Consider the following 21,761-nt stretch of genomic DNA (forward strand, 5'->3'; position numbering starts at 1 on the left):
TCACTTAGGCCAAGCACGCACCACGATTTTAATTTTTGCGACACGATTTTAGAATCGCGCTGTAATTTATCGCAGAAAATTCACTGCGCGCACAGCGATGAAAAGTCGACGATTTGTTCATTCTCGACATGGATTTCGTACCAGTCGCTTGTCGTGAAACAATATGCAATCGCTGTATGACTTTGAGTGTTTATACCACAAAGGTGATCTCCTTCTATTTCCATAATTAAACGGTCAACATCTAGCGTCTCATCTTGTGACTCCATTGGAGAAGCAGGTTCCGATATGTTGACGCTTGGAGTGCGAAATGCCGACTGAGGTCCGGGGTGCGATTTTATTATCGCAGTGCGCGCGGGGCCATACAACTCCGTACGCTGCAATTCACTTTGCGACAATCGCGTCGCGCGCAGTCGCGGAAAAATGTGACAAATCACAATTTTAAAATCGCTGCGATTTTTTTGTCGCATATGCGCGCACTGCCATATAAACACATACGTTACATTTCTGCGACTAAATTATCGCGCGACAAAAAGTCGTGGTGCGCGCTTGGCCTTAACGTGATCGGTGTTGTTGATAAATCGCAACACGGCAACAGTCTGTAGAGCCCATAACGCATTAGCTGTCACGTCACTGCTGTAGAGGCACAAATGTCATTATTGTAAATAAGTTATACCAAGCGATAAACAAGGCATAACAATAAAATATTAAATATCGATAAATCAATAGCATGTGTAATTAAATTGTTGTAAAATTATGTTTGAGTAGAAAATACTTTGTGTGGATATATTGCAAACATGGAAACCACTCCATTACTATCCAGACCTAAGAGGAAATCTTTATGGTCAAGGTAAGAATATTTTTTACCAATAATCCTTTTGTTATTATTTTGCTAACTACAAGATCAGCTATTACACTAGCGTTCATTGTTTAATTTCAGAATTAGCTTCCGTAAAAAAGAGTTGACATCTAGAGTCATTTACTTGGGGCAACTACCAGATGAAGACTTTCCACCAAATTTTATTTGTAATCAAGTGAGTAACATACAAGCCTTTTTATTATTACTATATGTAATTTTCGTAACTGTCTTTTGATGAGGACCTTATATTATGGGTATAATGTTCACTACTCATCAGAGCTTTTCTCTAAATGACATTCAAAATAATAATTATAATGTCGTAATTTATTACGATATCCTGTAGCATCCCACAACCTAGCCACACACAGCAAAACAATGTTGCACTTTTCTATGTGCTTATAGTGTTTATTTATATTTACTATCATGTAAAAGTTGCTATTCCCACTAGTTCCCACCAAGTTGATACCACAGAGTTTGTTTTTGTCTGTTCTCATCAGTAACACATGACAACATCCTTGGTTTGGTGGTAAGTGTGGTAACTAGTGGTTTTTTCTCTATTGTTACCACTAGGGCCAAATATTCCCCGATAGTTACAACCAAACCAAAATTTTGTTAGTGTTCAATACTAATAAAAATACCTAAATAAATATGGAGTGTAGCATGTAGATGTTTTTAGTTTTTCTTTGAGCTTTTAATATTTTACTGGTGGCAGCTGAAGGCGAAGGTGTTTAGGTTTTAGGTGAAATTATGGAACCCTTATAGAATCACTTTGTTGTCAGTCCATCTGTCAAGACCCGTCATCTCGGAAACGCATGCAGGTATCGAGTTGAAATTCAAACCATATACTCAGGTTTACAGTCCCTTAAAGATCTGAAAAAGTCAAACTTCTAAGTTAACTTAAAAAAAGAAAAGTTTGAAAGGATCCCTCGGTGGGCGAGTTGAACTCGCATTTACTGACAAAAACTGACAATACTGACAAAATTATATTGGTGCCATTGGTGTATCTTTAATATATCCAAGAAAGAAGTGCAAATAAATTAGTCATTTGGTTTGGAGATATTTTATTTCATTGGAGATGCATCCGTGTTTACCAAAAGATACAAGATAAAAGATAAAAAATAGGTTATTCAAGTAGGCATATTACAATGCGCTTATGAACGTAAAATAAAGCTATACCGGCTCCAACCCTACACCTCTGCAAATAAAATAACAGCCGCTCATCCTAAATAAACTCATAGAGGAAATTTAAAATATCCCAAATTGTTGTAACTATGAGGTGACAAAAGCAACAATCAACTGCTTTTGAAAAGCTGTAAAGCCACAGTTTTCCAAAGCAGGAAATATATACATATATATTGAGTGTGTGTGTGTTTGTATTCATACATACTAGAACATATCATATCTTTATGTATTTTTTTTTCAGAAATATAGTATTTTAACATTCCTTCCACTGGTATTGTATGACCAATTCCGATTTTTTCTAAATCTTTACTTTTTGGTCATGGCACTGAGTCAATTCATACCGAGTATTCGTATTGGATACCTGTATACATACTGGGGTCCGCTGTGTTTTGTTTTGGCAGTCACACTGTTCAGAGAGGCAGTGGATGACTTCAGGCGATACAGGTAAGTTTTCATGAAATGCTTATATTAATGGCCAGGCCACACTTAATGCATATGCAGCACATTCCTCTTTACGACTTAACAGCGCGTCTCGATTTTGTAGGAGCTGATGGAAACATACTGCATACCCATCCAGTGTAAAGGCTAGTGAGCCTTAAATTTTGTGTCATGTTTCACATCTTTCAAACTATTTATTCTGCTTGTAGAAGGGACAAAGAAGTGAATAGGCAATGCTACGAGCGTGTGGTTCTTGACCAGAACATAAATGATTACCAACCATTTGTGACGGAGCGCGTGCCCGCGTCGGCACTGAGAGTTGGCGACATAGTCATGCTGCATAAGGGGCAAAGAGTGCCAGCAGACATGATTCTACTGAGGACTAACGAGACAATGGGTACTGTATTTATACGAACAGACCAATTGGATGGGGAAATAGATTGGAAATTAAGGTATCTTTTGCACTATATTATCACTTGCTTGTTTATTTTTAAATTATATGAAATACGTTTAATATGACTGATGAGTGAGTCACCTTGGTTACCTCTGTAATAATTACACGAGTTTTGGTATTGTGCTTAATACAGCTTTCTTATGTTTTTATACATAGAATCTCCGTCATCTAGTGATAAAAGTCTGAACCTATTTGGAGAATAAAACGTAACATTGAGGGCGTTCCGACCAATCGCATTCGAGAAATAACGAAATAGACGCAATAATCCCATAGTTACATTTAGGGCCCCCCCACATCTGGCGTCCTTCGAGCGTCGGCGTCTGTCGGCGTCGGTCCAGCGCTATGGAAAATGACGTCGCTGCGCAGTTGCGTCGACGCTGAATTGTAGACGCCGACGCTCGAAAGACGCCAGATGTGGGGGCCCCATTATCCTGCCTTAGTTTTATTATATGTACATATTATACCTACTCTTGAAGCAATGTGAGTTAGATATTTTTATATAGATTATAATGACTGTATTTAATTGTTCTTAACAATTCAGAAATAATATAAGGCAAATCTTGTAATGAATTTGTTGTTTCATACGTGTTTAAGTGATTGTTTTGTAATGGTGTCATTTATTTAATAGCGCCCATTAGTAGGTATATCGTTTGTTCAACCATGAGATACGAGTTAAATAATGAAAGACTCATTCCCTGTTTAATTTATTGTTCATTCATTTTACAATGATTATGTCGTTAGCATGAATCATAAGGAGATAAGACAGCGTATTACCTATTGTATTTATTATTATTTGAGCTTTTACTTAATATGTTCTACTAGTATTCGTGATCTTCGTATTTTCAAACATATAGCGTTGGTTGACACCTGAAATCATATCATCATTTTTTTCTCAATCTTCTTTGACAATATAGGCTTATGGAAAGTCTGAGGTCTGCAGTTAAAATGCAGAATTCTTCTGTTACTTATATTCCTACTTAATAAAAGTGTTCACGTATTTGGAAACTCTGAACTACGCATTTCACGCTCTTATTTGGAATAACCATTGTTTTTCAGAATACCATTACCCTCTACTCAGAAACTCCCGACTGATGCACATCTTCTCGATATAAATGCTCAAATATTTGTGGAAAAACCAGAAAAAGATATACATTCCTTTATTGGAACTTGTACTAGACTGGATGAAGAAGAGAATGATTCTTTGGACATCGAGAACACACTGTGGAGCGGCTGCGTCGTGGCTTCAGGCCAAGCTACTGGATTGGTTATTTACACAGGTACAATCAATGAATCAACCATTAATGTATTTGCAAAAAAAGGGTAAAGTTTACGTGCCTTAGTGTAAGTAAACAGTAGTTTGTTCCACCCTTTCGGCTGTGTACAAACAGCATATGCAAATACATAAAGACATCTTAAAATAATTAGTTACATTTGAGAACTTAATAGAATCAAATTTTATATAATTAACAGCCATTTATATAGTTAAACAAATTGCTTACGTAGGTTGGTTTGTACCTAGCTAACGCTCTTTAGTCGAGTTTATAGCGAGAGTAGGTAAAGGTGCTCACAAAGAACTAAAACTACTAATCAGCCACTAACTAAGGTAAACGTACTAGTCCTCGACATGCTACTGCCCAATAGATGACACCTTGCTGTCACCTCTATCGATAATTACTTAAGTTTCAAGATGACATGTAGTGGAACCGCGTTGAGCACCAGTACGTTTACCTTACATAGTTTGTGCTTCTATCAGGTAGTCAAACGCGTAGTGTGATGAACAACTCGACGCCGCGGTCCAAAGTCGGCCGCCTCGAGCTGCAGGTCAACGACCTCACCAAGCTCCTCTTCGCGGCTACACTCCTCACCTCCTTCCTGATGATTGTACTGAAAGGTTTCAATGGTCCTTGGTACGGATTTCTCTTTAGATTTGAACTGCTGTTTTCATACATCATTCCTATTAGGTAAGTGATTTAAGAGACATAAGATCGTCCTCATAATAAATACACATTTTATTTTAGCTGTTGCTTCTATTACTGTTTGGAATGTTTGTTAAGTAGAATCTATAAGACGATATTATAAGAAGATATTTGATTGCAGTTTAAGGGTAAATTTGGATATGGGCAAAGTCTTCTACTCGTGGACTATACAGAAAGACAAGAAAATAGAAGGCACTGTGATGCGATCGACGACTATTCCAGAGGAACTGGGTAGGATACAGTATCTACTCGCTGACAAAACTGGGACGCTGACTAAAAACGAGATGGTGTTTCAAAAGCTGCATTTAGGAAATGCTCTGTACGACAACAATCTGTTTTATGAGGTTCGTGTAACATTATTTATTGGTTGAGCGAAAATTTCATTACTTTACTGAAAAACCTACAATCTCGCTGCTCGACGGACGCACTTTACTATATTGTTAAAAATTCAACTTCATGTTATGATATTTAACGGCCTCCTAGCCTAGTCGGTATTGACCCTGTCTAATACGAAGCAGGTCCCGGGTTCGAATCCTGGTAAGGGCATTTATTTGTGTGTTTATCACAAATATTTGTTCCTTAGTTATGGATATATTCTATGTATATAAGTACATATTTACAATATGTGTATATTATATATATCGTCGTCTAGTACCACAGACAAAACATCCTGCAGACTTAGCATAGTCGGGCTACCCCCTCTGCCACGCATGCGGTAATTTTCCTCCATGTTCGAGTCGAAAGTGTCTTTGTGTGACGTCTGTGTCTTGGCACGGGACTTCGCTCACCTCGTCCCGCGCACCCCCGCATTTTTGGCATCATCGGTTGCATGAAATAATTGCTCTAAACTCGGTCTAGAGAATTCCTAGTCTATGTCTAGTAACCACAACAGAAGCCTTATTGTGCTTACTGTTGGACTACGTCGATCTGTGTAAAATTGTTCTATAATATTTATTGATGGTATTGAATGCAGGTGGAAGGGTTGCTGACGCAATATCTGACAAACGAGTCTCACTCGGCGCCAGCGACGCCCATACTGGAGAGCTCGGAGCCTCTGTCGCCGCCGCCGCAGCAAGTGTGGCGCGCGGTGCTGGCCCTGGCGCTGTGCCACAACGTCACGCCAGTCTACGAGCTGGACGACCAGAGGGCCGACGAGGCGCAGTCAGGTAACGACTCCCAAGCGGGTTCGAGTCGCGTGTGATGGGAGACGGTCAGACGGTAAACCGATATCCCTGAAAAGATCCCAATTCACAACAATCACAACGATACCAGAGGCGGATTTGCCCTAAGGCCAAGTAGGCCCGGGCCTATGGCGGAAAGTTTTTTGGGGGCGGCAAATTGTGACTAAAAATTCGCTGAGGATAACAAGAAAAACCTCAAAATGTAGTTAATATGATGGGTGCTGAGAAAGGGGCGGCTACAGGGCCTGGGGCCTAGGGCGGCAAAGGCTGCAAATCCGCCACTGAACGATACAAATACAAACGTTAATCTTCACTAACTTTAATAAATAGACCTTTGCTATTAAGTATTAGTTAGGTGTATACGAATGTTAGGCTTCACTCATTTAAAAAAAAAACTTTGCTATTAGGTGTTCGTAATTTAAGGCATGATTGATTCCTCTTTTATCTATCGGGGGGCACGGTAGTGCCCCCGCCAAGTCGAGCGCGAAGCAAACACTGCCGTACCATATTTACTGGAACCATTTCGCCGCATTTTCAGGCCCCTATTTGAGAACCTCTGGATAAGACCAGAACGAAGAAATTTTGGTCATCCAGTAAGCTATAATCACATACTTAAAATCCAAAATTTCAAGTCTGTAGGTCATTTAGTTCCGAAGTTAAGCGAAAGCAAAGTTTCGCATTTATGAAACTCACTCATGATCATCAGAATAGAACTAGTACTTCCCATAAACTCAGAGAGCTGAAATTTGGTACAGAGTTAGGGTTTAATGGCCACATAAAGGGAAAACCTAAAAATATTGCAATATCAGTCACGTTTTAAAGATCTAAGAACTGCATAAGTAAGTTTGTAATCCTATATAAATATATGATATTACAAAGTTACTGTTGCAGTTCCTACAAATAGTAGGTAAAGTAAAGTAAAGGTACTCTACGATGTACGATGTGAGTATGAATGAAGATATGTTTAGTTATGATATGTGTATACATAGTATGGGTATGAGTACCCGAAAAGAAGGACTGCCTACAAAAAGAGATGAGATCCCATCAAAAACATTACATGTAAAAAGGTGCAAGTCTCGCAACGCTTTTACTACAAAAAAGTTTTGAGATGTAATGTGAAACCAAGTCGGTTATTTTAATCAGTGCCATGGGGTGTTAAAACCGTATCAATAAGATATCTTTAATTTTTAATACGTATAATGACTTGGCCATCGCACGGCTGCATAATGACAAAAGGATCATCGTCACCTATTAAAAATAATTCTAATTGAACACAACGCTAGCGCTAATTGCAGTTTGAGCATTACACATATTTACGAGTACGGTACGAGTAAAGCATTATGTGCGATTGCCAAGTCATTATATGATGATTAGTGACGGATTACTGATTATTATTTAATTATTAGATTTAATGAATGGGCAATACGAAAAACTGTTGCTACTGTACAAGAATCAGAACCGGAAAAAAAGAAAAGAAAGATTTGTAATAATAAAAAAAACTACTCCTAAAAAGAAAAAAAATGTGTTAAATAAGAAAATCTAATAAAATAAATCAATATGCCCACGTTTCTACAAAAAGAAGTGAAATCCCACCAAAAACATTCTGTAAAAAACTAGCCAAGTCTCGATGGAGCTGCTTGTTTATCTCTAAAAAGTAATGAAATCTAGACAAAGTCGTGCCAAGTCTAAGGTTCCTTACTGCGATTTCTTTATTATTATAGTTAATGTTGTGTGACTTGGCCGTTGAAGGGTACACAAGGGTACAAAACCAGGTGCTCCATGACACCATTGCACCAATCTGCCATTGCACCAAAAAGAAGTGTTTGTTTCAGGCTCGCCCATACATAAGTATTATTGAAATACGCAGCTTTATCAAGCCTACAATTGACTGGTTATTGAATCAACGTTTTCCAAGTGGCAATTTTCCATCGTCAATGGGTAGCGGTTCTGGCGACAGATTGGTGCAATGGTGTCACGGAGCACCTGGTTTTGTACCCTTGTGTACCCTTCAACGGCCAAGTCACACAACATTAACTATAATAATAAAGAAATCGCAGTAAGGAACCTTAGACTTGGCACGACTTTGTCTAGATTTCATTACTTTTTAGAGATAAACAAGCAGCTCCATCGAGACTTGGCTAGTTTTTTACAAAATGTTTTTGGTGGGATATGATTGTTTAGACATGGGAAGCTCTATGATGTCGGAGAGCTGCGGCGGCGCCGTGCCGCAGCAGGAGCTGTGCGACTACCAGGCCTCCAGCCCCGACGAGGTGGCGCTCGTCAAGTGGACCGACCGGGTAACACACTACCTACTCTCTCTACATCATTATGGGTATCATGATATCGACTACCGTAGGCTCGAAGGGCTTAACGGACAAAACGCGATTTTTCAGGAGAGCCATATAACAGTTTTTTTTTGAGAAAAAAAATCATAACTTTTTTGTTTGTTTGAATAAACTGATGTCTGTATGTGGTTTATTCTTAACTTTTTGAGCTCTTTTAAACTGATACTGATTTTTTTCAAGTTATCGAGACGTTAAAATATACAATACGATAGAGAAAAAACAAACTGGGTATAACTGAATTCATAACTCATTTTCGCCATTTTGTCCCTTACGCCCTTTGAACCTACGGTAGTCGATATGTTATATTTTGTAAAATAATCTAGTTAAGTGGGTAGAAAATTAATAGTTGTCATAAAGTGGAAATTCAACAATAATTTTGAAATTATTAAAAAAATTAAGATATCAATGTTTAAAGTTACTTAAATTTATAATTTACACGAAGCACAGATATGTCTTGTACGCACAGTCGAGGTACCTGCTCTTTATAGTATAACCGATTTGTGAATTTCGAGTAGGTAATTTATTTGAAATACCGTCAACATCCCTATTGTCACCTGGCTCACTGGCGCCAATATACGGGTAGTTCCATTATATCGGAGGCTGGCGGAACTAGCCCTCAACCTCACTAAATTTAACAAAATTTATTCATATTAGCAAATTATTTACTTATTATTGATAACAACTTGATGTTTTCAGATGGGTGTATCCCTGTACCGAAGAGATTTTAGCAGCATCGCTTTGAAGCTGCGAGCAACCAACGAGATCATGCAGTTCTCCATACTGCAGATTTTCCATTTCACCAGTGAAAGCAAGATGATGGGTATTATTGTGCAGGTGTGTACTCAAAAATCGCCTGGAAAGTTTTTAATCATTTGATTTTCTACCTTAATACAGATAGAATAAAATAGAATAAAATCCAAGTTTAAAACACGCCACCCGATAGTGAAGTAGACGCCTAATATATGGAAAAGTAAACAGAATGCACTTTACTGCCCACCTCAATAAATGCAGTTGAAAAAAAAACAATTTATACTACATACAATTCTAAACCTATAATGTTCAAATAAGAATCACGAAGCAGAAGAGTGACCATGCAGGTAATCAAAAAGTAAACGACCTCTTCGTGTTGGATATATGTCCCCTCGCACGCCTTATATATGACCGGGCTCGAAAGACCCGAGAGTTTCTAAACGGAAATAGCTACACCATTATTTTTTTTTCCTGTCAATCAAAACTTTATAAGGTAGATTTTCCTAAATTACTTATCATAAATACATTATTTATTTTGATTAGGAGGAAGTATCCGGAGAGATAACGTACTACGTGAAAGGCGCAGACGTGGCGCTCGCACCCCTCCTAGAGTCTCCCTGGCTCAACGAGGAATGCAAGCGGCTGGCGGCCGAGGGCCTGAGGACTCTGGTCGTCGCTAAGAAAATTCTAACTAAGAACGAGTATTTGGAATTTGAGGTAAACTATTTTTAATCTTCAATCTTCATTGAAAAAAAGGGCTATTTTCACATATGAAAATGTCACCCTTATTGTGCTATAGATAGCATATGAAAACCACCTAGTAACAAGTCCGTCCGTTACCGCCTCCAGGTAAACTTTAAGTTATAGACCTATTTTCGTAGTCTCCGTTTCAGCTTGGGAAGAAATGCTTTCGTAATGGGGTTGGCTTGTTGAAGTATTTAGCAAATAGCGCTAGCATAGCTTGCCCTATCAATCCCTACAATTGTGCCAAATTTGGTTTTTTAAAATGGAATTTCATGCTCTGGATGCCAGCCGTTTAACCCAAATCTCATAGAAAAAGCTATGATGGCGCCATCTATGCAAGCCTTTGACAGTTGCCAACCCCATTCTGGCTCTTCTCCTCTACAGGTTGATTTTTTTATTTTTTGTGAGCACTGATCAGGTTCGCTAACTTTTTTGTCGATTCAGTTATCACATTTATTTTTAACTGGCTGTACGCGAGGTCTACAACTCACAGAGTCACTAGTATTAGACATAATTGCGAAGATGCTTAGGTACGATTTGTAGTAATAAAATAAGTTGTTGCATTCCAGATACTAAACGAACTGTTTTACTGTAGCTAAAAAACAGATTTTAAAACAAAATCCTTCGTATTACTTGTAATCTTTAAGCTGTTCACTCTTACAATGTTTAGCCTATGTATTGAATAATGTCGGCTTAAGTCGCAAACCTCTTAACTCCTCCGGGGGAGTTACGAGATTTACGACTTTAAGTATTGTTGTCCAAGGTAATAGCAATTACTAATAACCTTGAAATGGAGTTACGAGGTTTGCGACTTAAGCCGACATTAAGACTGTTATCCGCAGAGTGAATACAAAGAGGCTAGACTGAGCGTGACGAACCGCGCGGAGAAGACGATGGCGGCGATGTCGAAGCTGCAGTGCGGGCTGCAGCTGCTGGGACTGACCGGCGTCGAGGACAGGCTCGCCGACCACGTGCCCGAGACCATGGCCATGCTGCGCGCCGCCGGGATCAAGGTCACATTTTCACCTTAACCCCAGTGCCACGGAACGCACGCCTCGATACATTTAACTAAAGCATTGCGTCAGGAAACTTGAGGCTTCTATAATAAACACCGTTAGAGTCCGTTTGAGCTGACTCTGTAATGACTTTGAAATGCGACAAAGTGGAGTGCTACTATAATCGTTATATTTTCACAGGAATTTTGTGAAAACCTTCAGTCTAACACATTTGCCGCCTTTTACAATTACCTTTTACCAGTGATCGGACAAATCATCGGAAAACCATCAAAAATCATTTATATCTGAAAATAGGACCAGATTTATTCAACTCATATTATGTACACAGTATTTTTATAAATTTTCCAGATTATACTCAAAAACTGCAGTTCAAAATAGTTAAAAAAGATTGTATCATGTTCCATACAATATTTATTTTTGCGATAAATTGTCCGAACTCTGCCTATTACAGAACCACAGGGCGGACACGCCATACATCGAAAATCATTTGCGTTTATATGTGTGCACGGCACGTCTGTACACGCGTCATTGTGTGAGTAAGTGGCTTAGGGCTGACTCGTGCGGCGCGCGGGGAAGGCGAAGCCGAGGTTTGCCGAGGCCGGCCGAAGGACACGACGAGCGGCCCGCTGCGTTGCATAATTCGACCGAAATACGTAAAAAAACAAAATAAAGGTTTATGTTTTATTTCGCTCCAATTGTTGAATTGGCTTTGTCAGTTTATAGTCCTGCACGTACTTTGACTTTCAACACGCCATTATTAAATGTACTTACCTTATTGTTGATGCCTATTGATTATTTTATATAACATACATAATTAATTCTTAAATTCTTAAAATTAAATTAAAAATCAAACGCGAATGTCCCGCGACCAACAAGTTCTTTTTTTGTGAAAAGAGTGTTAAACTAAAAATAAAACATTTACGAGGAATATCTGTGTAGAAGGTACTTTAAATATTAAATGTTGGCTTAACATTCACAAATTCAACGAACGGGTTTTAATTCATATGATATTATTATTTTTACGCAAAAGTATAGCCTTATTTACTGATACATATTTCTTCTCTTTGGAAAATTATATTATTATTCATTTCTACAATAAGTAGGTGCCCGTACATCGCACAATACACCGGCATTTTGAACGTTGCGTCATCGCGTCGCGGCGTCGCTAGATGAACTGAGCGTATGTCAGGAGTCCGTCAGAACTCAGTCGCGGGGCGAGGTAATCCGAGTCGGGGCGGGGCGGTGCGTGTCCGTTCTGTATGATAATACTATTACTTATTCTGTGGTAGAACATAATATTTATGTACAGATCTGGATGTTGACCGGCGACAAACTGGAGACGGCGTTGTGCATCGCGCGCTCGCTGCACCTCGGCGGCGGCAGCAGGTGGTTCGTGGCGCCGGAGTGCAGCTCGCGCCGCGACGCGCACGCGCTGCTGCGCGGGCTCGCCGCCGCCGCCGGGCAGGACCTCATCATCGAGGGCGAGACGCTCGAGGTCACTACACTACACATTTTACACACACGGCTGGAGACGGTGCTGCCATCGTCACCAATCGAAACTGATGCCGCAGCGTGATCTAAACTAGCTCTGGTTTCGTCAGAAAGCGGTGCCGTCATATAGCGGCCGTAATACAGCGATGAATGACGTCACTAGAACGTTGCCTATGTAAACCAAATGGCGCGGTGATTGACACCGTAAAGATCGGTTTTCCTAGGGTAGCGGTGCCGGCATGTAGCGGCCGTCTCCATACTAAATAATACAGCTAAATATGGATGTCGTAGTATTTGTATGGAGACGGCCGCAATATGACGGCACCGCTATTCTAGGAAACCAGAGCATAACGTCAAAACGCGGTATGACGGCATCGCTTTCCTAGGAATCCAAAGCTTAATCGATTTTGGTCTGTTACTATTTTCTATAAAGCATCCCTGATGTAAATTCGTGATTGTTTTTATTTATATATTTTGTGTTGATAAGTTTTGATTTCGTTCGTCTAGACTGTAGACTCTAGAGGTTAGTGTTTATGACCAATGTGTCGTTGGTGCAGATGTGTCTGCAGTGTTACGAGGAGGAGCTGGTGGAGGTGCTGTGCGGGTGCTCGGGCGTGGTGGTGGCGCGCTGCTCGCCCACGCAGAAGGCGCGCGTGGCGCAGCTGCTGCGCGCGCGCGGCCGGGTCGTGGCCGCTGTGGGCGACGGTGGCAACGACGTCGCCATGATACAAGAAGCCGACATAGGTAACACATTATTTCCCGCGATCAAATTACGAAAGTGAATGTCTTCATCGCTTTTTTGGTCATATTGACAAAAGTAAAAATACGTGTCCAGTATTTTAATTTTATGATAACTTAACTGGCGAAGTAGTTGTAATTTTATAGGATAGTATAGTTTGTTTTTAGGGTTCCGTACCTCAAAAGGAAAAAACGGAACCCTTATAGGATCACTCGTGCGTCTGTCTGTCCGTCCGTCTGTCACAGCCAATTTGCTCCGAAACTACTGGACCAATTTAGTTGAAATTTGGTACACATATGTAAGTCCGTGACCCAAAGACGGATATGTAACGTCAACAAATGAATTTTAAACATAGGGGCTACTTTTGGGGGGTAAACCATAAAATTAAAAATCAAAGTTTTGCAAACTATGTCGTGTTACATATCAAACGAAAGAGCTCATTGTGAGAATATCAAATATATTTTTTTTATAAATTTACGATAAAAATTCTAGAAGTTATTCAAGAAACTAGACAAAAAATGACCATTCCCCCCCCTCTATCTCCGAAACTACTAAGTCTAAAACTCTGAAAAAAATACACAAAATAGTCCTTTTCCTAAAGATGACAGGAAAACCTATTAGAAATCTAGAGTCAAGCGTGAGTCGGATTTAAGAACAAAAATGCGGTTTAGGTTTTTTAGGGATACAGCCGCAATGGTTTAAGTGAAACGTGATGTATTAGAGTTCTAGACAGCTATTGCGAAGGCCCTAGGCCGAAATCCCCATAAGGCCGAAGAACCGAAGCGTCCCGAAGAGACGTGCCTTTAGCTTCAAGCGTGAGTCGGACTTAAGATAAAAAATGCGACTAAGCTGTATCTGGCACACAGCCGCAATGTTACTTGTAGTACTGATTGATTAGGTTACTAGGTATTGTCACGTGTTTTAAAAAGCACTATACATGGTGGCCAAAAAAAAACTAAGCGTATTTCCGTTGCCGACGTGCAACCCCGAAATCGCAAAGAAAAATTTGGCTGTTTCATACGTTTTGACTGGTCCGTTTTCTATGGGAGGATACATTTCTTTTCGCGATTTCGGGTCCCATAGTAAATTTTGCTCAGTAGGTAGGTATAATCCCAATATCTCCCTGGTTACGGGAATGTACTTATTTTTTGGCCACCCTGTAGGTATTATCTCTCTTCGGCCTTCGCTTTTAAAACACTTGTGGAAGTTGTAGAAAGCGCGACCCATTGGACGCTCCGAGTTTCAGCCCTACGCGGAACTCGGTCTTCAGTCTTCGCATTTAGACACTTGTACTATTGTTCGGCATTTAATTTCCTATCTAGAAGCTACTTTGCATATTTGCAGAGATATAAGCCACCACGGCAGAAAACTTCATGTTACATGTGTTGAAAACTTAATTGACTCATTCGGGTTTTTCAAGGCGTTTCACTCACGTCACGTTACACGTACATAATTTTTTTTGAAAATTGTGTGATGTACGGAACCCTTGAAACGCGAGTCCGACTCGCACTTGACCAGTTTTTTTAGCATTAGAAAGAAGGTAAGCGATCTTGACATGTCTTTTGATTGAAAAACGCTTTTTTAAAATCAGTAATTAATATTTATTAAAGCAAAAAAATGTAAATGATCGTATTAGATGCATAACATAATTATTACATATTTTCCGTGACTTATTTTTAACACGTGTTTTTCAATAAAAAGACACATCAAGATTGTTTACCTTATTTCTAATGCTAAAAAAACGAACTATAGCATACTGTCAGATTATAATTGTCTGTTTGACTGTAAACTTTAATTGACCATAGTGTAGGTGTTGACTAGTTTCCGTATGTGCAGGGGTAGGCATCGAGGGCGCGGAGGGCCGCGCCGCGTCGCTGGCGGGCGACGTGAGCGTGCGCGCGTTCGCCAGCCTGGCGCGGCTGCTGCTGGTGCACGGCCGGCGCGCCGTCATGCGCTCCGCCGCGCTCTCGCTCTTCATCGTGCACCGAGGGCTCATCGTCTCCACCATGCAGGTCACTGCCACCATAACACACTGAACAAACACCTACACATTTTATATTAAAAGTAAAAAAATTAAAAATTACGCTTCTGGCAGGACTTAAACAAGCAACCTCCGCAATCCGTGCGTTAGCTCTCCCAATTTTTTTCCTTTAATATAAAATATGGAATATCGCTAGCAGACGTACCTGCATGTTTAAAAAATTAAACACCTACACAATATGGGTAAAACAGACAGCCCCATGTTCAGAGCGTGCATGGAAGAAGAGGAAACAACAAAACCCATACTCCTGGATTGCAAACAGGTAGAAGTATACAGGAGCAAATACCTAGTGACTCCGAGCACACTAAAAGACGCAGTCAGTAACCTGAAAACATTGCTAGGCTGACGCTGGAAGAGCTGGGGTGGTTAGAGTAGCGCTGCCTCGTTTCACGCAAAATAGGCACAATGGTTGTCGATTTGCAGAAAATGCCCAGAAGCACTAACTAACTAACCCAACTGCCACCAGTGCGAACGCACCCTGTAAGGTCCTCCACTAAATCATGCGCAGGTGTACAGACATACTTGGCACTTGTCTATTGTAAATTAGACACCTACTCTGTGTATGCGCATGCTTTAGCAGAAGGCGTAAAATGCCTGCTAGAGAAACAACCCAACAATATTACAAACACTGCTTCGACTTCCTAAAGCCCCCTCCAGACTATGCGCGTGAATCGCGGGCGAAGCCGCGAACGCGAGTGTGGAGTCGATTTCGCTGTCTGCGAAAATCGACTCCACACTCGCGTTCCCTTGATCCCTTGCGCGATGCGCGGTTGCACGGACCGGGCGCAATCGAAAAATTGTACGTAAAATAGTCAGAGCAACGCTAACCGGCGCCTATACCTACCTATAATACCTACAATGACACCCATGTGAGTGCACCCACTCCTACAATTTGATATTATTCTTTATTTTTTATACACACTTCTAACACTCCATTTTTTTATACAGCTCCTAAACACTTGCCCCCTTATTCATAAACGAAAGAAAATCAAACCTCAATTAGCTAATAATCGTTTCTCGTTTATAGCTGTTATTTTAACTTGTGTAATTGTAAGAAAGGGATAAAACATAGTTTTAACTACATCAGGCCGTAATATTTTATGAATAAGAGGATTGATCTAGATACTAACTTGTATCAATTTGTTACTGTTTCAGGCGGTATTCAGCGTTGTTTTTTACTTCTCATCTGTCTCACTCTATCCCGGGTTCCTGATGGTTGGCTATGGTACCCTGTTCACCATGCTGCCAGTATTTTCTTTGGTAAGACACTATCTATGTATTAATAAGTTATAAAAATAATCTTGTCAGTGAGCTTACAGTATATTTTATTTGTTTTCAGGTCCTTGATAAAGACATTCCTAGCTCTACTGCTCTCAAATATCCTCAACTGTATAAACAATTGACGAAAGGGAGACAATTGTCATACAAGACTTTCTACATTTGGACAGGAATATCTATATATCAAGGTGAATATTATTACATACCATTTATTCCACCGTTTTATTAGAATGTTGTTCTTTTGACATACAGCAAGCGAGCACATCGCTGAGTGTCGAATAGTCGATCGAATTTTCAGCTAATATGGATGTGGTGTTGTTAAAAGTTGACGTTTGGCGTCATATAGCGGAGCATCTATTTCGGATGTCGAATTCGGTGCACGATCTTTTCCTAGACTACACGTCATCTACGATGGGGTTGGCAACTGTCAAAGATTTGCATAAATGGCGCTATCATAGCTTGCCCCTTTTTCTATAAGATTTGGCTTAAAGGGCTGGCATTCAGGTCATTAAAAAACATAAATTTGACACAATTCTAGGGTTGACAGGGCAAGTTATGATGGAGCAATCTGCTAAAAACTTCGATGGCCAACCCCATTAATAACTCTTTGCAGAACGCTACATAGGGTTCTACTCTCGGTTCGTCTGGCCGAGAATAGGGAATTACGCAAAACTGCGTAGAGGGCGTCACAATTACAGGGCTTACCGCGAAACACGGAAATTGAAAATTCGGTTTCTGCCTCTATCACTCATGCCTATTCGATCGACAGAGAGCCAGATAACAAAACTTCGATATTCGCGTTTTGCTGTACGTCACCTGTAAACAAACCGCCTTTATGCATCAATGTCATAGTGAAAACTTGTCAAAAACCTGTTTAAGGCCTAGTGGCCTAGTGGCTATACATACTAATGTATAGTAGTTACTCTATGGTTTACTATGGGCACCAGTGCTACACTCTGCCGGCAGAGCGTTGCAGTAATACTCCCTACTGATAAATTGTTTGTGTCAGGCGGCGTGATAATGTACGGCGCGCTGGTGCTGTTCGAGGACCAGCTAATCCACATCGTTGAGATCAGCTACACGGCGCTCATCCTCACCGAGCTCATCATGGTGGCGCTCACCGTGGACACCTGGCACCGCCTCATGGTGGTGGCCGAGCTGGCCAGCCTGCTCATGTACGCCACCACGCTGCTCGTCTTCAATAGCTACTTCGGTAATGTATCAATACTATCTAAATTACTGGCAATTTAGAGCTTTTCATTCCCCCCATGTGGCGACATAATATGGTTGTACAAAGTGGCTCTGTGAGCTGTATACCCCGCGAATAACAAACCCCTGGCTACACCATTTTTAAATTAATCTAAGAACTCAATCGACAAAATAATCCATATACATACCTACTTAATTGTGGACCCGCTCAAAACATTTCTTGAGATTCGGTTGAGTAATATGACCTGAAGATAAGAATGACCGGATATGATATACGAAAGCATTATTGACCAAGCTGAAACGGAGAAAAAAGTCGTGTACAACTTTTAATAAAATGGCTTGACTGTTCGACAATTGTAAACAAGTTGCTGTCGAATGAAAAGAAATGTAAACTTGTTTAGTTCCACACTTTTAAACTGACTACTTATTTATTTCTTACTTAGTTTACTCTATTTAGTACTTCTCGAGACCTTTCTAATGAGTCTATATTCAATGTGTTTCTCCGTCGAGGTGTCATCTCATCTGTTCCTTTTTAACATATTATTGCATTGTCTTCGGAATTACGCTAAATATCAACCCAATCAGACAGAAAGGAGCTTTAAATTTAAGTTGTAAGATTTGAATGAAATATTAATAATATTATATGTATACATTTATATATATATATAATGTATATATGTCGTAACCATAGAATATCATATCATAGAATTTCTAAATGCCATTTTAGAATTGATCAGATCACTTCATGATATAAATAGTTAGGTTAGTTTTGAAAAGTAAAGTCTCTTGTCAAAAGCATGCTAATAGTGGCAACTATCTCTAATCTGAATGTTAAATCGAAGTAGGTACTTTGTTTATTGCAGATTCAGATTTCATCAAGCACTGGGATTTCTGGTGGAAGGTAACGACGATAACTCTCGTCTCTTGCTTGCCGCTGTACATCGTCAAGTTCATGCACCGCAAGTGGAGCGCTCGCCAGTACCGGAATATACGGAAATGATCTTTGAGTGTTAGGGCATAGGGCTCACATTATGCCCTAACATAACGTGTGTTCAATTGGTGTACCGTGAAACCATTTATTTGTGGCTTGGACGGCAAAAATGTCCATTGAGAAAAGTGCTAGGTTACTTTGTGATTTGCTTACTGTTTTACCAAATTTACGATCAGTTTCCACATTTATTCTTGATACATATTTTATCGATGTAGCTAAGTTGTACGGTTTCATGGTATATTACCTTTTGTAATCGGTTATCTACAATGTTTTGTCTAAATATATACGCACATATACAATAATAAACCCACTATAATGCGTTCATAAACCGCAAATTATGAAAAAGCATAAAATAAACTAAACTAGCAAAACTTTCGGAGACGCCGCCTCATATCCAGGTCAAACACGTTTCAGAAAAAGGTCTCTTCTGTGAACAAAACAACAAAAGTTAACGACTTGTGCTACAATTTTATGTAACACATTTGTATTATTTAAATCTCAAGTACAGGAACAGACCCATACGGATGGGTCAAAGACCTCACGGGAGTTCTGCCACAAAGAAACGATACCACAATACCGGTAAAAATATGCAGTTCCTGAACACATCATATAAAGCTTGTAATATGTGTGTAGATAAAACATTGTAGCTACGTAACTGCACTATTATGTAACTGTGATCCTTTTGTGACTCACTTTGTTCGTTTCATAAACCCATGCTGCTGTTTTATTACCTTTCAATGTAGCAGTCACATTACTAATTAGTAAACTACTATATTATTAAACCAGATCTGATACTCTAGACCAGATAGATATTCTCGCTCCTAATATTTATGTATGCCGTCAACACATTTAACTAACAATTTGTAAAGTTTATTTATTGTAACAAGATAAGGCCTAAAAATGGTCAGTTCAGTGGGTTGCTGTTAGTATAAATACAGTCGCCGTCAGGTATATCGGAGCGTACCAGGTGCTCAAGAATAATTAATATAATTATCTGTACACGCACTAAAGCGTTGACACTAGAGGCGTGTTCAGATATTTGTGACCACCACAGATATGGATATACCTACACTATATCTGTGTGATCACTGATCACCTTATGGCCGCTCCGATGCGCCGCTGCGCCTAACGAGACATGTACTCCTTCACCATCCCGGTTCATAATAGGAGCTTGCCGAGGAGATAAGTGGCGCAAACTGGTGTTCGACGGTCGTAAAATCCACGTTGACACCAGGTTTAAGACACTCGCAACAAAGCGGGCCAAGCGTCATCAGCGCGACATCTGTTCGCTACGGGCACACTACGCCTGCCTGTCCCGCGGTCGTGGTTGCCACCCCCGTATTGGCTAGTACAGCCATGAGAAGCACTCACCCTGCCTGACACCGTTTGTATGGTCTGTTGTAATAGACTGGTGTTGGCCATGATGATGTGGCCGCTCCGATATAAGTGATGACGACTGTACATATTATAAATTCAGAATAACTATTGACATTCTGAAGATGTAAGTCTATGTTAATTAGAATTACTAGTATTTATTACAAACAAGTATTTATATCGACGTTGTCGTATTGTGATTGTTTGAGTCCCAAGTTTTAGATATACCTACTTTATATGTGATTTATTTCGGTCTGGATGTCTGTAGTGAAGATGTTTCCTACTTCAACCTGATGTATCTAAATTAACTAAGATGACTGTAGGACATACTGTGAAAACTGTGATGCGAACATTACATATATACAGGGTGAAATTTAAATCACTGGCCCTAGGCCGGCACGGCCGGCTAGGCTGGCACTAGGTTACACTTAAGGAATCTATTTAGCGAAAAAAAAGAGTACATTTTTTTTTAATTTTCATTTTTCAATTTTTAAATATTTTCCACGAGTCGTGGTCACCCTATTACCACAAATGTAAACAAACCTAATAGTAGGTTTTAACAACAACATCAGCAAAACCCTTATCTGACCTTCACTAAACCTTATAATCGTTGCAATAGGGTCCACCTAGTTAGTGTTGGCGATGGTAGGCAGGTTTATCAATTTCGAGGGTAGTCTAAACCATTCCGCGCTAGCGGTAAACATAACGGTTAGCATAAATGATTAGTCACTCGTCACTCGCCAACCTTAAAATAATAATCGCGCGCGTACTAAGGTTTAAAAAAATGTTTTCGAACCGGGAATATTAGGAAATGGTACGGTGTTATTTATTAAGTGGTGAGTGTTTACGTGGTGCACAAAGATTATACGAAATGGAATCAGTTCCACGCCTTCGCAGACAAGGATTGAATCCAAGAGTACCATCTCGTGGGACTTTCGTTAATTGCGTCGACTTTTAATCAAATGTAAGTACATAAGTTGATTCAATTTTTTAAATACGCCTGAATGCAAAGATTCCTGACCTAGTTTTTACTCATTGTTTTTAAGCCACGGACGTTTTGTTAATAATCATTAGTCAGAAATAATATTTTAGATTAAAAATGGGTTGCCGTTTTGACGGTTCTAAGCCCGTTAAAGTATGAAGGAAAAATTAGCAACTTATGTAGGTAAGCGTCTTATGTCGCTGCAATAGGGTTCATAATTGGTGACGCTATTGCAAACAGCGGGAGAGGCGGGGTGTCAATGACCTTAACTGATAAGAGAGAAGCGGGTGTAGTGGGTAGTTGTCGGTTCACCATAACGTACGAGGTTTTTAGGACAACTTGATGATGAGTTATTTCGAAAAAAATGTACTGAGCGGTATTAAAAGAAAAAACACGTGTTTAATATTTTTTCGAGTTCTTTCGGGTGTTTCAATTTGGCCAGTGAATTAAATTTCACCCTGTATATGTATGTATTATACATATTATTATATGTAGGTAGATTAAAGAGATGTTGCAAATTTTATTTTATCCATAATATATATTCGCACCTAAGTGTAAAAGTACGTTATATTAGTTTCTAAGGTACAAAATGTATTAATGTGATATATAAATATACTGTATAGCTAATTTCCGTGTAAATAGATCATTTATCTAGTATAAGTCCAAAATATATTATAACACACTAATGCCAGTGTAAAAAGTAACAGTAAGGCC

General features: G+C 39.7%; 1 protein-coding gene across 1 annotated transcript; it reads left to right on the top strand.

Moving 5' to 3' along the window:
* Positions 1 to 666: 666 nt before the first annotated feature.
* Positions 667 to 21,674, top strand: LOC134678934 (probable phospholipid-transporting ATPase IIB). The gene is made up of 19 exons (XM_063537690.1): positions 667 to 847; positions 938 to 1,031; positions 2,280 to 2,482; positions 2,686 to 2,928; positions 3,987 to 4,207; positions 4,684 to 4,891; positions 5,028 to 5,250; positions 5,880 to 6,072; positions 8,269 to 8,384; positions 9,129 to 9,266; positions 9,726 to 9,899; positions 10,769 to 10,939; positions 12,252 to 12,437; positions 12,991 to 13,177; positions 15,009 to 15,184; positions 16,369 to 16,473; positions 16,553 to 16,679; positions 17,501 to 17,704; positions 18,564 to 21,674. Exons 1-19 carry the CDS (start codon positions 795 to 797, stop codon positions 18,698 to 18,700), a joined length of 3,159 nt encoding a protein of 1,052 aa, XP_063393760.1. The 5' UTR covers positions 667 to 794; the 3' UTR covers positions 18,701 to 21,674.
* Positions 21,675 to 21,761: the final 87 nt, after the last annotated feature.

This window comes from Cydia fagiglandana, chromosome Z, assembly GCF_963556715.1.
Source record: "Cydia fagiglandana chromosome Z, ilCydFagi1.1, whole genome shotgun sequence".
Lineage (NCBI taxonomy): Eukaryota > Metazoa > Arthropoda > Insecta > Lepidoptera > Tortricidae > Cydia > Cydia fagiglandana.

Excerpts from the sequence above, each read along its gene's own strand:
- LOC134678934 (XM_063537690.1), top strand. The coding sequence starts at position 795 with ATGGAAACCACTCCATTACTATCCAGACCTAAGAGGAAATCTTTATGG. Across the intron at positions 12,438-12,990 it reads TCGAGGGCGAGACGCTCGAG|ATGTGTCTGCAGTGTTACGA; the intron begins GTCACTACACTA and ends TCGTTGGTGCAG. Across the intron at positions 15,185-16,368 it reads TCATCGTCTCCACCATGCAG|GCGGTATTCAGCGTTGTTTT; the intron begins GTCACTGCCACC and ends TTACTGTTTCAG.